This window comes from Ochotona curzoniae, unplaced genomic scaffold (assembly GCF_017591425.1).
Source record: "Ochotona curzoniae isolate NIBS_2020 unplaced genomic scaffold, NIBS_Ocur_1.0 contig_4612, whole genome shotgun sequence".
In the NCBI taxonomy this organism is placed as follows: domain Eukaryota; kingdom Metazoa; phylum Chordata; class Mammalia; order Lagomorpha; family Ochotonidae; genus Ochotona; species Ochotona curzoniae.
The window spans coordinates 2480711-2494775 of NW_024466343.1; the positions used below are offsets into that span (position 1 = coordinate 2480711).

The 14065-nt window shown below is 38.6% G+C and overlaps 1 protein-coding gene across 1 annotated transcript; it reads right to left on the reverse strand.

The window, feature by feature from the left end:
• Positions 1-4092: 4092 nt before the first annotated feature.
• Positions 4093-4933, reverse strand: LOC121160981 (peroxiredoxin-6-like). The gene has a single exon (XM_040987210.1). It carries the CDS (start codon positions 4931-4933, stop codon positions 4121-4123), a length of 813 nt encoding a protein of 270 aa, XP_040843144.1. The 3' UTR covers positions 4093-4120.
• Between the last annotated feature and the right edge of the window lie 9132 nt (positions 4934-14065).

Below are 14065 nucleotides of genomic sequence, written 5' to 3' on the forward strand. Positions count from 1 at the left end.
AGTGAAGCAAGACAAGCACAGAAAGAGTAATATAGCATGAGCCCATTCATATGTGACATATATAAAAAAGTCAATTTCATAGAAGTTAAAAGGACATTGAGAGTTACATGAAGCTTAGGAGAGTAAAGCAGAAAAGAGCAATGGGAAAAAACCAACAGGTATTAAGTTATGGTTAGAAAGTAGTAAGAAGTTCTGGTGTCCACCTGCACACTAGGATGACTACAGATAATGATATACTGTACATTTCTTTTGAACATTTGAAGCAAAGCATTTAAAAGTTATTGCTGTAAAGACACATTTAATGTTTGAGGAGGTAGATGTGATAACCCTGTGTGGTTAGACATCACATAGCATATCATCCAAAAATAACTATTATTTTTATAATTATTTTATATAAAGTGAACAGATTTCATGTGTCACAGAGCACAGTAATGTTCCTCACCCTACCATCAATTCTGCCCATGTTACTCTTCCTTCCTTCTTTCCTTCTTCTCTCCTCTTTCTTTCCTCCCTCCCTTCCTCCTTCCTCTCCTTTCTTCCTTTTTCTTTCTTTCTTTATTTTTTTTTACAATGAATGCTTTCATTCTACTTTGCAATCACAGGTTTTAACTCTTTCTACATAGCAAATAGAAAAAACCCTGCTGTCTCTCAAAAGTATACACAAAGGCTATACACAGTAATAAAATATCAAAATGTCAATCTTGCTTATATTGATTGTATCTTTTTGTACTATGTGTATTGATTACCACAGATCAGGGAAAGTATATGGTGTTTGTCTTTTGTGGACATTTCTTTGAGCATAATGGTTTCCTGTAGAATCTACTTTGTTTAAAAAGACATGATTTGGGCCCAGCACGGTGGCGCAAGTGGTTAAGGTCCTCGCCTTGCACGCCCGGGATCCCATATGGGCGCCGGTTCTAATCCCGGCAGCCCCGCTTCCCTTCCAGTTCCCTGCCTGTGGCCCGGGAAAGCAGTCAAGGACGGCCCAAAGCTTTGGGACCCTGCACCCGCGTGGGAGACCTGGAAGAGGCTCCTGGCTCCGGATCGGCATAGCATCGACCGTTGCGCTCACTTGGGGAGTGAATCACCGGATGGAAGATCTTCCTCTCTGTCTCTCCTCTGTATATCCGCCTTTCCAATAAAAAAAAAATATATATATAATAAAAATAAATCTTTAAAAAAAAAAGACATGATTTGGTTCTTTTCTATGGTTTAGTGGTATTCTATGATGTATGTGAAACACATTCTCTTGATGCAGTCATCAGTTGGTAGAAATCTAGACTGATTATCTTAACTATTATAACTTGAGTTGTGGATATACATGGATGTACAAATACTGTCTCATATGCTGATTTCATTTCTTAAGGGTAAAATCTCCTGAGTGAGATGATAGGATATTATGGCAAATACATTTTAAGCTCTCTGAGGAATCTCCAAATTGTCTTCCATAATGGTTGTACTGGTTTGCATTCCCGCTAACAGTGAATTAGTGGAAACCCACAGCCTCACAAACATTTTTTTTTTTAATTTCAGATGATAACCATTCTAACTAGAGTGAGGAAAACCTCAGTTTGATCTTATTTACACTTTCTTGTTGGCTAATAGCATCTTTTCATGTGTCTGTTGACCATTTGTATTTCATCTTTTGAAAACTCATATCCCTGCTGATTTTATAACTAGATTATTTGTTTTGTTATGAGTTTCTTAAGCTCTTTATAGATCCTGAATAGTCATTTTTTTTATCAGTTGCTTAGTTTGCAAATATATTGTCCCATTCTGTCAGTTGCCTCTTCTCTTCACTTGGTTAAGTGTTTCCTTTAGAGTGCAAAAGTTTCTTTGCTTGTTGTAATCTCATTTGTTTATTGTTGTTTTTATTGCCTGTTCTGGGATTTTTTTCCAAGAAGTCTTTGCCTATGCTTGTGTCTTTCAGAGTTTCCCTTCAGTGTTTTCATTTCGTAAATTGGTGATATCAGGTTGTAAGTTTAGAACTTTGATCATTTTTAGTCAAATTTTCATCTAATGTACGAAAGGGGTTTTGTTTTCATACTTCTGAAAGCATAGATCACATTTTCCTACACCATATGTTGAAGAGACTGATATTCTTCCTATACTGATTTCATCACATTAGTCATGTATTAGTTGACTGTAGATGTAGATTATTGGGATTCCTACTCTGTTCTACTGATCTGCAAGTCTGTTTTTGTGCCAGTGTCAGGCTGTTTTTGATTACAACTTCCTGTAGTAAATCTTGTATTTTGATATTATGATGCCTATAAGTTTGTTTTCATCCTTTAAAATTACTTTACCTATTTGTGGTCTCTTCTGTTTCCAAATTAATTGGAGGCCAGTTTTTTTCTTGATCTGAGAAGACTGTCATAGATATTCTGATTGGGGTTACACTGAATGTTTAAATTGCTCTTCATAGTGTGAACATTTTAATGTTAATTCTACCAATGCATAGGCATGGAAAGGTTTTCCATGTTTTGGGGTCTACTTCTATTTTCATCTTTAGTATTTTGTAATTTTCATCAAGAGATCCCGAACATCCTTGGTTAAATTTATTACAAGTTATTCAAATTTGTTTGCAGCTGTTACAAATGGGGCTGATCTCCCAAGTTCTTTCTCAGCCATGAAATTGTTTGTGTATACAAAGGCTATTAAATTTTGTGCTGATTTTATACTCTTCAACAGTACCAAGTTCTTTAATGAATTCTAATAGTGTCTTAGGAAAGTCTTTTGGTTTCCATGTGTAAAGAGTCTTGTCATCTGAAAAGAGTGATAGTTAGACTTACTCCTTTTTCAATTTGTATTCCTTTGTTTTCTTTTTCCAGTCAATGGTTCTCCACGAAACCTCCAGGACTATATTGAATATTAATGGTGATGGTTGGCATCTTTGTCTGGTTGCAATCTTAGTGAAAATGCTTCCAAATTTTCACCATTTAATGTGATATTTGCTGTGGGCTTTTTATATATTTCCTTGATTGTGTTGAGGAATGTTCCTTCTCTATCCAGTTTACTCAAGGTGTTTATCATGAAGGAATGGTGTATCTTTCAAATTCTTTCTCTGCATATATTGAGCTAATAACATGTTTTTATTCTTCAGCTCATTAATGTCATTAATGTAATTTATTAATATGTGTATAATCACTGAATACTAGTGATAAATTTCATATAGTTCAGGTGAGTTTTCTTATATGTTGTTGGATTGGATCAGCTAGTATTCAGTTGAGGATCTTGTCATATATGTTCATCATGGATATTGGTCTAAGCTTCTCTTTCTTTGTTATATCTTTTTCTAGATTTGGTATTAAGATGATTTTGATCTCATAAAAAGATATTGAGAAGATTACCTCCCTTTGAGTTATTTTTGAATAGTTTGAGAAGAACTGGAATTAGTTCTTTTTTTTTGTTTTGTTTTTGTTTTTGTTTTCCAGTTTTAACAAAGAATTTTATTTGCTGATCTCCAAAAAGCAAAATTCAGAAAAATAGCAACCCATTGCAAGAGTCCTGTAATAAAACACTGTCCATCAGTCATGCTGTGAGCCCTTCCATGTACAATGGCATCAAGGGTACAATGCGTGTGGAAGGCACGTGGCATGAGACACAGCTCTGGCTGTCTCCCTGGTGGTGGGTGGTGAATCTCTGCTCCAACCTCTCCCTGAACTGGAAATGGATCCCATTTCAACCCCCCCCCCCCCATTTTTAAAAATAGTTATCTACTAGAAAAGTACAAAGTCAATTTTTCTTCCGGTTACGGTTAAAACACTGATTAAAGAACTTCCAAGTGAAATTCCTACGTTCTTGGGTTTCAGGTAATACCTGTAGATATTTACAGAGATTTTTTTCTCCAAATGGGTTAGCAGAAGGGAGGAACTGAGTAGGACAGTTAAGAGAAGCAGCATCAGCCTAGGATGGAGCGAAGCAGGCTTTCTCAATCAAGAGATGTTATTCATTGATCACAAACAGCAGAGACCCACCAAGACGCGAGCTTTAACACACACGATGTGTTCCCCAGGGCCCAGCCAGCACAGCCTGCTGACGCCTGGGAATGGGACAAATGCTGGTGACATCACACAGTAAAGAAGCCCAAGGTAGTTGAGTGTCATTTTCATTTAATAAGCTAGCAGCACGGCAACCTAAAGACCCAGGCGGTGATTAAACTGAGATGTTCGCATGGAATTGTTAGGAAAACATGATCGGCAGCTGGCATGTTGCGGTTCACTGTGCTACGCGGGCAGTCCCGGCCCTGATTTCTCAGGGTGACCTTGGGCTGGGGCGTGTGGCGGAGGTATTTCTTGCCAGACGGAAGCTCTTTGGTGAAGACTCCTTTGGGGAAAAGGGTTTTGGCCTCCTCTTCAGGGATGGTTGAAAGGACCATCATACTATCTCCCTCCTTCCAATCCACCGGGGTGGCAACACTCTTCTCTGCGGTCAGCTGGAGATAGTTAACCACTCTGAGGATCTCATCAAAGTTCCTGCCCATGGTGGCTGGGTACAGGATAGACAACTTCTTATCGGGCCCGAAAATGAACACCAGGCGTGCCGTCATGGGCATGTTCTTTTCGTCCTTCTCTGCTGCATCCAGCATGCCCAGGAGGATGGCCAGGTCCTGGGTCTTGTCATCAATGATGGGGAAAGGCAGCTTTTCTGTGGGGGCCTCACCATTGTAGGCTTTGATATCCTTGCTCCAAGCAAGATGGTCCTCAACGCTGTCTACTGAAAGGGCAATCACCCTAACATTCCTCTTGGCAAATTCTGGGGCCAGCTTCACAGCTCTGCCAAGCTTTGTGGTGTACACCGGGGTGCACACTGGGGGTGGGAGAAGGCGGATACCCCATGAGTCTCCCAGAAAGTCGTGGAAGCAAATGCGTCCCTGGGTAGTGTTGGCCTCGAAGTTGGGGGCCTGGTCCCCGAGAAGCAGACCTCCGGGCATGATGGCAGCGTAGACCTGGAATTACTTCTTGAAATGTTTGATAGATTTCAAAAGTGAAGTCATCCAGTCTTGGGCTTTTTTTGTTGGGACCGTCTGTTATTGATTTGATCTTCCTGTTAGTTATTGTTCTAATGTTTTTGTGCGTTAATTGTGATTTAAGTTTTGAATATTGTGTATTTTCTGAAATCTATCAATTTACTCTTGATTTTCCAGCTTGTTGGCATGTATGTATTGTGATTCCCAATGATTCTTTGTATATTCATGGTATATACGTGATCATATCTCCTCATTTCTGATTTTATTGATTTGGGTCTTCTCTTTTTAAAAATTTTGGCTAGTTGGATCAATTTTATATAAATTTTGTTTAATTTTTCAAAAAATATGCTGTTCAATTAATTGACCTTATGTATTGTTTTTATTTCAATTTTTAAAAATTTATTGTTTAATTTTAAATATTTTTTCTTCTAACTAGCTTTGATTTCTCCTTTGAATTTGTCTGACACACTATTCATTCAGTAGTATATTCTTTAGTCTCCAGGTATTTCAATATATTTTAGAATGTTTTAAGTTGCTGATGCCCTGTTTAATTATACATAATTGCCAGAAAAGATACGTGGTGTATTATCATTGTTTTAAATTTGCTAAGTCTTGCTTTATTGCATATCATATGATTTATACAAGGTTTATACTAGAGTAAGTTCCATACATATATGAAAGAAAATATATTATGCCACTGTGGTATTAAATGATATAGGTATCAATTACATCCATTTGGTCCAGAGTATGGATCAGTTCTATTGTTTATTTGTTAATTTTCTATGTATTTTATCTGTCTTTTAGCTCTATTAGTAGTTACCTTGGCATTGGGAGGATATACATTTGCTAAAGTCACTTCTAATTAAATTGATCCCTTAACTACCAGTATATAGAATATAGAATGTGGTGCAATTCTGTATCTCTTTTAGCAGTTTTTGTGTAAAAGCCAATTTTGCCCGATACTAGAATGGTTATACCTATTCATTTTTTCTTTCTGTTGAGTGAAGCAAATATCTTTTTCCATCCTGTAAATTCTAGTCTGCATGTATCTTTGTTGAGGTATCTTTCTTGTGGGCATCAAATAGGGAATCTTGTTTTGTAATTCATTCAGCCAGTCCGTATCTTTTGATTGGAAATTTTAGACATTTGTTTCCAGAGTTTTTATTGAAAGGTAACAACTTGGTCCTATAATTTTTCATAAATATTCCAATTATTCGCTTTGATTTCATTTATACTTTTACTAAAAATGTCCTACATTCACATTCTTTTGGTATGGTGCTTCACATTTTCTATTTCTATACATAGCATATCATTGAACATCATTTTTAAGACTGGATGGGTGGTGGCAAATGCTTTAAATTTCTGTTTGTTTTGGGAGGTCTTTTTTTCATCTTCATGTATAAATAAGAGGTTTGCTGGGTATACTGTTTTGTATTGGTAGGTCTTTTTAGGACCTGTATTATTTCTCTTCCTTCTCTTATAGCCTGTAGGGTTTTTTTTTTTTTTAAATAAGAAATAAGCTATTAGTTTAATTGGGTATCCTCTGAATGTAACCTGGTATTCTCTCATGTACATTTAGAATCCTTTATTTTTTATATTTTTCCTTTTAGTCCAGCAGAAGTCTTTTAGTCTGCAAAGCATACATGATTTTTTTTCCCCTATGTGTTGAACTGGGAAATGCTGATAATGAGGAACACAGGTATGGTTCATTTGTAATTGCGCAACATATTCCCACCCCCAAATAGAAAACTTTCTTGTGATATTTTAAAAACTCCAATTGTTTTTTTTTTTTTTACTTATGAAGTGGATTTGCAGTGAGTTATGTGACAAAGTAATTTAACCTGACAATGCTCACCATCCTGAACATTCAAAGACACAGTTTTGTTTCTCCCTGGAGAAGCAGCTGTTAGAGTTACAGTGGTGATCGCTGTAACAGGATCAGCATGGGGGAGATTGATCACATCTAGGAAAGTGACCTCTTGCAGCATCTTTGCAAAAGGCACACCTTCTCTGTTGATTGATTACACATCAGGGTGACCATCCTGGATGGGGAGACTCAGTGCGGTCCTCACCTTCTGCTGGCATATGCACTTTTTTTTTGTTAGTGTTCATGCAAGATTGATGTTCAGCAGCTGCAGCATAAGGACCCAAATATTCACACAATGAAAACTACCTACTTTTGAAAGAGAATGATTAAAGGGGTTACCATCCACAACTGTAATTATATTAAGCTCAATTCAAAATGGTGATTAAATTTTAATACATCCACAGAAGGTGGTCTTCTTCCTGAGCAGGGGAGTAAGATACATCAGCGGAAGAAAGGTCCTCTGTCCTCTACATCCTGAGCCTGATGTATCTCAGAATTCATGTTATAAGAGTAGTTTCACACTCCTCAAATTTCTATTTCAGATCATTACTCTTTTATTGGACAGAAAGTCTCTGCTTAATTATGACTTACTCTACCTTTCCCCAAATTTTGTCATCATCCAACAATTGAGCTATTTTCTCTCATTCAGTTAGTTTCTTCACCCAACATTCACCCCATTGTGAATGAGTAACTCCAGGGTAAACATATACAGTATGTTTGCAGTGTCTTTGTGCCTTCAGTTCCTCAACTTCAGCATATTTATTTTTATGTTTTAAAGGATTTATTCTAATAATTTTAATGCAGAGCAACAGAGAGAGAAGGAGAGGGATAGATCTTCCTTCTGCTGGTTCATTCCTCAAATGTCCACAATGAACAGGGGATTTGCCTGGCTGAATCCAGGAGCCAGGAGCTTTGTCTAGGTCTCCCAAATGGGTGGCAGCACCCCAAGCACTTGACCATCTTTTGCAACCGTTTTCAAACACATTAGCAGAGAGCATCTGGAACCCATATCATTGCTCGTATGAGATGCTGGCACTTTGGGTGACAGTTAAACTCAATGCCGCAATGCCAGAATGAGGCTCTTTCTTTATATTTCTTTTTATATTGGAAAGTCAGATATACAGAGAGGAGGAGAGACAGAGGAAAAAGATCTCTGTACAACGATTCACTTCCCAAGTGGCTGCAATGGTCTGTGCTGCGCAGATCCGAAGCCAGGAGCCCGGAGCCTCTTCTGGGTTTCCCACGCAGATGCAGGGGCCAAAGGCTTTGGGCCATCCTCGACTGCTTTCCCGGGCCACAAGCTTGGAGGTGGATGGGAAGTGGATCAACTGGAACATGAACCTGCATCCTTAAGGGCTCCCAACATGTGTATGATGAGGACTTTAGTCGCTAGGCTACTGCACTTGTTCACTCCCCATATGGCCACAACAGCTTGATCTGAGACAATCCAAAGCCAGGAGCCAGGAGCTTCTTCCAGGTGTTCCACACCGGTGTAGGATCCCAATGATGGGCTTTAGCCCATCATTCTTTGCTTTCGTATGCCATGAGTGGGGAGCTGGATGGGAACTGGTGCAACTGGGACATGAACTGGCATCATATGGGATGTCAGTGCTTGTAGGTTAAGGATTAGCTTGTTGATTCTGTGTTTTGAGAGATGCTGGAAATGTGAAGATATACTCTAAAGGTTGAGTTTAGAGAAATAAAGTTTGGTGGTTTTTTTTTTTAAACCTTAGATTGAAATTACTTCAAATTTCTGCCAAAAATTCGCTGCAATTAACTGGTTCTTCCTGGTTTTCCTATATCCCAGTGAAAGAAGTACAAATCTTGTTTTAAAGCCAGTGCATAGATTATACTTCTCTGAAACATTCAACTTCTTAGCCAGAAATGTGACTTCATCCTTGATTCCCATTCTTTCTCTAATTACCGATAAGTAATACCTGTCAGAGTAATGCCTATTAAAACTACTATCACTTAAATATTTCTATATTTCACCCTTTTGTTTTATGCGACAGCCATTGGGTTACTGCAAAAGTTTTTCAATTTTTATTAACTGGGCTTTTGGCCTCCATCCTTACTTCAATTCAATCTGTACCTCCTAGCTGAACAGAGTGGTTTTTTGTTTGTTTGTTTGTTTTGCTAAATGCCAGTATAATCTTGTGACTCCTTTTAAAATCTTTCAGTGTTCCACATTGCCTATAAACAAAGTTCAAAGCTTATAAGGAAATTTAGATGACTTCCATTCCCTGGTAAACTCACCTCTTTTGCTTTATTTCTCACAGTGCCTCCCATATCACCTTGAAAACTAAGCTGTAGATCAACTGAATTATTTGAATTGCCACAAATTTGACACACCCAGTGTTACTTCTCATTTATTGCACTTGCTGTTGCCTTTGTCTTTCCTTAACACATGCACTACCTCACTTCTGTTTTCATCTTAGATGTTACCTTCCCTTAAAGACTAAATTGAAACCCCTTCTCTGTGTTTCTGTTGCGCTTGCAGGTTCTCCTGTTTAGTTCTTAACATACGGTACTGAGGGTTATTTTTTTTTTATCTGTTCTTTCTCTCCTGCACTAGACAATGTGTTCTTGAAGGGTAGAGTTATCATTTTAATTGGGCTATTCCTTGTGGCATAAAGTAAAGGCTTAGTTAATATTTGTTGACAGGAAAATACTCTAGTAGCATGGTGACACATGCTGTTGTCTTTCTTGTCCCTATTTGTGGAAAGGCATAAGTGTTTAGAACTGCCAGAAGCTATGCATTCAACCTGAAGAAGTAAAGAGGAAATGTATGGACAGCCTTTTTTGAACTTTAAAAATTTATTCAAGAAGGATACAGGCAAAAATGGAGAAAGAAAGAAAAAAAGAGAGAGATGGGATGAGAAAGGGAGATAGAGAAAGAAACAAACAGAGAGAGAGAGAGAGAGAGAGAGAGAAAGAGAAATTGCTCTATTATTTTCCAGTTGCTGTTCTAGATGCCCCAAATGGCTAAGGTTTACCAGAATCAAAAGCCAGGAACCAGGAATGCAGTTCAGGGCTCCTGTGGAAGTCAGGTGAACCTAATTACATGAGTAGTCACTGCTGCCTCCCATGTCTTCATTGGCAGGAAGCCAATTTAGACACTCTAATGTGGAGTATGGATTTCTTAACCCAGTGATCTAAACACTTACTCTATGGTCAGTTTATTTACTATAACATCAAAGTAAACCAAGATATACAATAAGTTTGAAGTCTTCTCTATTTTTTTGTAGTTTCAAAGGCTTCAGATATTGTATGATAGTCATCTTCATAATCATTCATCTATCTGTTATGAATGGGATTATGCTTTGCTGAATTTTTTTGTATGAGTATTAGTGAGATGTAGAGAGAGGAGAGGGCTGTAGAGCAAGACAAGCTCTTGATTTTAAAGAGCTTGAGTGCTGGGAAAATATGCAAATATGCTAAGATATAGTATTTTGTTTTCTTGATAGATGATTGGGCTTCATCAACAGTGACATTTTAGGAGAACTGCACTATTACAGATAATCTCCAAAAGGGCACTCTAAGTGGATTACTACATGGAGAGGGGATTTCAGACACCCAGCTTTGTATCTAAGCTCCTGAATAAAGTAGTAAAAATATTGTCACGCTAATGAGGCCACTTAAATTCTATGTTGGAAAATGTTGCGAAAGACAACTTTTAGTTTTGCGAGGATTTTTTATGCACCTATTCGTTCTGCTAGTTACAGTCAGGTTGCAGGGAGGGCACTTGACAGGTGAGTGGTAACAAAGTTTGATATAAATTTTATTTAACAGATAGTTCAATTAAAATGTTATGTCTGAAAAAGCATGTATTCCATTTTCTGCTGAGGGATATGCACATTCATTTATATTTGGACATGCTTTTTTAGTCTTCATTTAATAACATCTTCAATTTATTCTCTTGGGATGGTTAGATTTCCTTTTCAAGACCCAGTGATTGTGAACTCCAACCTTGGACTTAATTCTCAAACATGGTCAGTAGTCACTGAATGGAACTTAAAAGACATATATTGCCCATGTCCAAGATTCAATTAGCCTTTTTTTTAAATGCAGCTGAAAAGCAAAATCTAAATCAAATCACCCTTTTCAAGGGCATCTTTTGTTTCTAGAAAAAACCAAATGTGAAACAGCCTAACCACGAGGTTAACATTAGAGCTACTAGTGCTTTTTCATAGAAACGATTGCTGCCTTAGAGTCTCAGGGTAGGGTAAAGTAAAAAATGGAGCAATATAGGGCTGGCGTGTTAGTGTAGTGCTTAAGGTCCTTGTCTTGAATGCACCGGGAAATCATATCGGCACCGGTTCTAATACTGGCAGCTCCACTTCTCATCCAGCTCCCTGCTTGTGGCCCGGGAAAGCAGTTGAAGATGGCCCAAGACTTTGGGATCCTGCACCTGTGTGGGAGACCGGGAAGAGCTCCTGGCTTCGGACTGGCTCAGCTCCAGCTGTTCAGGTCACTTGGGGAGTAAACCATGGGTCAGAAGATCTTCCTCTCTGTCTCTCCTCCTCTGTATATCTGCCTTTCCAATAAAAAAAATAAATCTTTTTAAAAAAATGGAGCGATGTAACTGATAGAATCTCAGAGACCATTATTTTCTTCATATTACACTAGGATTCTAAAAATAGGTAATATGACAAATGAAGCCAAAATCTATGCCACATTTTCTTTCATGGCCTATTTCAATGGTCTGATTATTCAGATAATTTTTTTTGCCAATGGTTTTTTGAACCAGCATATAATCATCCAAGTATTTGGGCTTCTACCATCCATGTGAAAAGACTGAAGTGCAGTCCCTGGCTTTAAGGCTTCATCCGTGGCCAGTCCTGGCTGCTGAGTAAACCAGAAGATGGAAGATATTCCCCTCTCTCTCTCTTTCACTTCTATTCTTTTCTGTATTTCTCCATTTTTGTGGTCACGTTGCCTTTAAATTTTTAAATCAATCCTAGGGCAAAAAGGGAAGGACTTGTTTCTCAGCTACTAGATGTTATGTCAAAGGCAAACTTCATTTACAGAGAGCACCTTTTCAAGGTTACATCTTTCCCAAAAGACACCAGTGACTTATGAAGCAGAGCGGCAGCACTGCAACGCGGAGCTGGCCAGCTCAAACCCTGGCTCCGGGACCAAGTTTATGTCTTTTCAAGACCGCAATGTCCAAAGACTGACTGAAGCAGAAGTATTATTAAGGGGTTACTATTTTCACTCAGTGTGTGGTAGACCTCAGAGTTCCCTGTGAGGTTGGCTATTATCATCATCAGTCTCATAGCCTGCTTCTGTTCCATTACTGTCTGTAAGTATTGATCCCACGCCATGCTCTAGTAACCATCCTGCATGTTGGAGCCCATTGCAGAATCTGCTTCCTGAAGAACTGAGTCTGCAACATATGATCCAGTTTCATATGATGCATTATCTAAAAATCACTATCAAAAATAATGCTCAAAAAGCATGAAAGAGGCTATAACCATTGTCTTCAATGACAACTAAGTTTATTTGATCCCTCATGTTACAAAAAATGTTTTTTGGTGTGTAAGTGCATGTGTATATTTTTTTTTATTAAAATTATGCAGGGAGGGCCTGACGCAATGGCGCAGTGGTTAAGGTCCTTGCCTTGCACGCCCGGGATCCCATATGGGCGCTGGTTCTAATCCCGGCAGCCCCGCTTCCCATCCAGCTCCCTGCCTGTGGCCCGGGAAAACAGTCGAGGACGGCCCAAAGCTTTGGGACCCTGCACCCGCGTGGGAGACCTGGAAGAGGCTCCCAGCTTTGGATGGGCATAGCATTGGCCGTTGTGTTCACCTGGGGAGTGAATCATCGGACGGAAGATCTTCCTCTCTGTCTCTCCTCTCTGTATATCCGCCTTTCCAATAAAAATAAAATAAATCTTTAAAAAAATTATGCAGAGGATATATTTATACATTTACATTTCTGTTTTTTTTTAACTAAGTCAAATATTTCTTCCAAATTAGTACAAATTTTTGGTACATAGAGAATTTCAACATTATTTATCGCTGAAACAGCCAAAAGTAAAATTGTTGAGTTATATAGTATTTTTATCTTTATTTTTTTTTTTTGAGGAGCTTCCTTACTGAAATCATACATTGAATTTTTGATACTTGAAAGACAGATTTACAAAAGAAGGAGAGACACAGAAAGAGATCGCCTATCTGCTAATTCATTCTCCAAATAGTCATAATGACCAGAGATGAGTCATTTTGAAGCTGGAAGCCAAAGGCTTCCTTAAAGTCTCCCAAGTGAGAGCAGCAGCCCAAGGATCTGAGCCATCATCTGCTGTTTACCCAGGCCATAAAAAGGTTGCTGTATCAGAAGTGGAGCAGTTGGGACTCAAATTGTCACCTATATGGGATGCTGGAGCTACAGGCATATATGCCACCGCATCAGCCACAGAGAATTTTTAAAGACTTAATTATTTGAAAGAACCACAGAGAGAAAAGAGTAGAGACAGAGAAGTCTTCCAATTGCTGGTTCACTCTCAAAATGTTCACAAATGGTCTGGAGCTAGGCCAGTCCCAAGCTAGGAGACAGGAGCTTAAAATCTGGGTCTCAAAAGAGGGTATAGAGACCCAACCACTTGACTCATCTTTCTGCTTTCCCAGAAATACTAGTAAAGAACTGATAGGGAGTAGAGCAACTGACACTCAAATTGGTACCCTGGTGGATACCAGAACCTCAGGCAGTGGTTACCTGCTCTGCCAAACTGCTGGTCCCTAGAGAAGAAAATTTTGATAAATAGGTACATAGATACCTTTCAATAGGAAGGTACAGTCCTTTTCTTTTGAAATGATTTTTAAAGTCTTTGCCTACTTATTTGAAAGCCAATTTAGAGAGAGAGAGAAAGAGACGAAGACTAAGAGAGGATGAGAGAGAGATTTTCCATCTGTTGATTCACTCCTCAAATGGCCACAATAGGGAAAATTTCATCTCGGTCTCCCACATGCATGGTGGAAGCCCAGATACTTGCACTATCTTCTGCTGCTCTCACAGGCACACAAGCAGGTAGTTGGATGGGGAGTGGAACAGGTAGGACTTGCATTACCACCTGTGAGGGATGCTGGTGTTGTAGGGGTAGCTGAACCCACGAAGTCAGTATGTCAACCCATAAACAACTTTTTAAAATCTTTTACATTTCGTACTCAAACTGTGCTAACACATCTATTGACAAATGTTGGGGACATTATCGAAAGATCAAGGGGTAG

Coding starts and splice junctions, on each gene's coding strand:
- LOC121160981 (XM_040987210.1), bottom strand. CDS start 4,933: ATGCCCGGAGGTCTGCTTCTCGGGGACCAGGCCCCCAACTTCGAGGCC.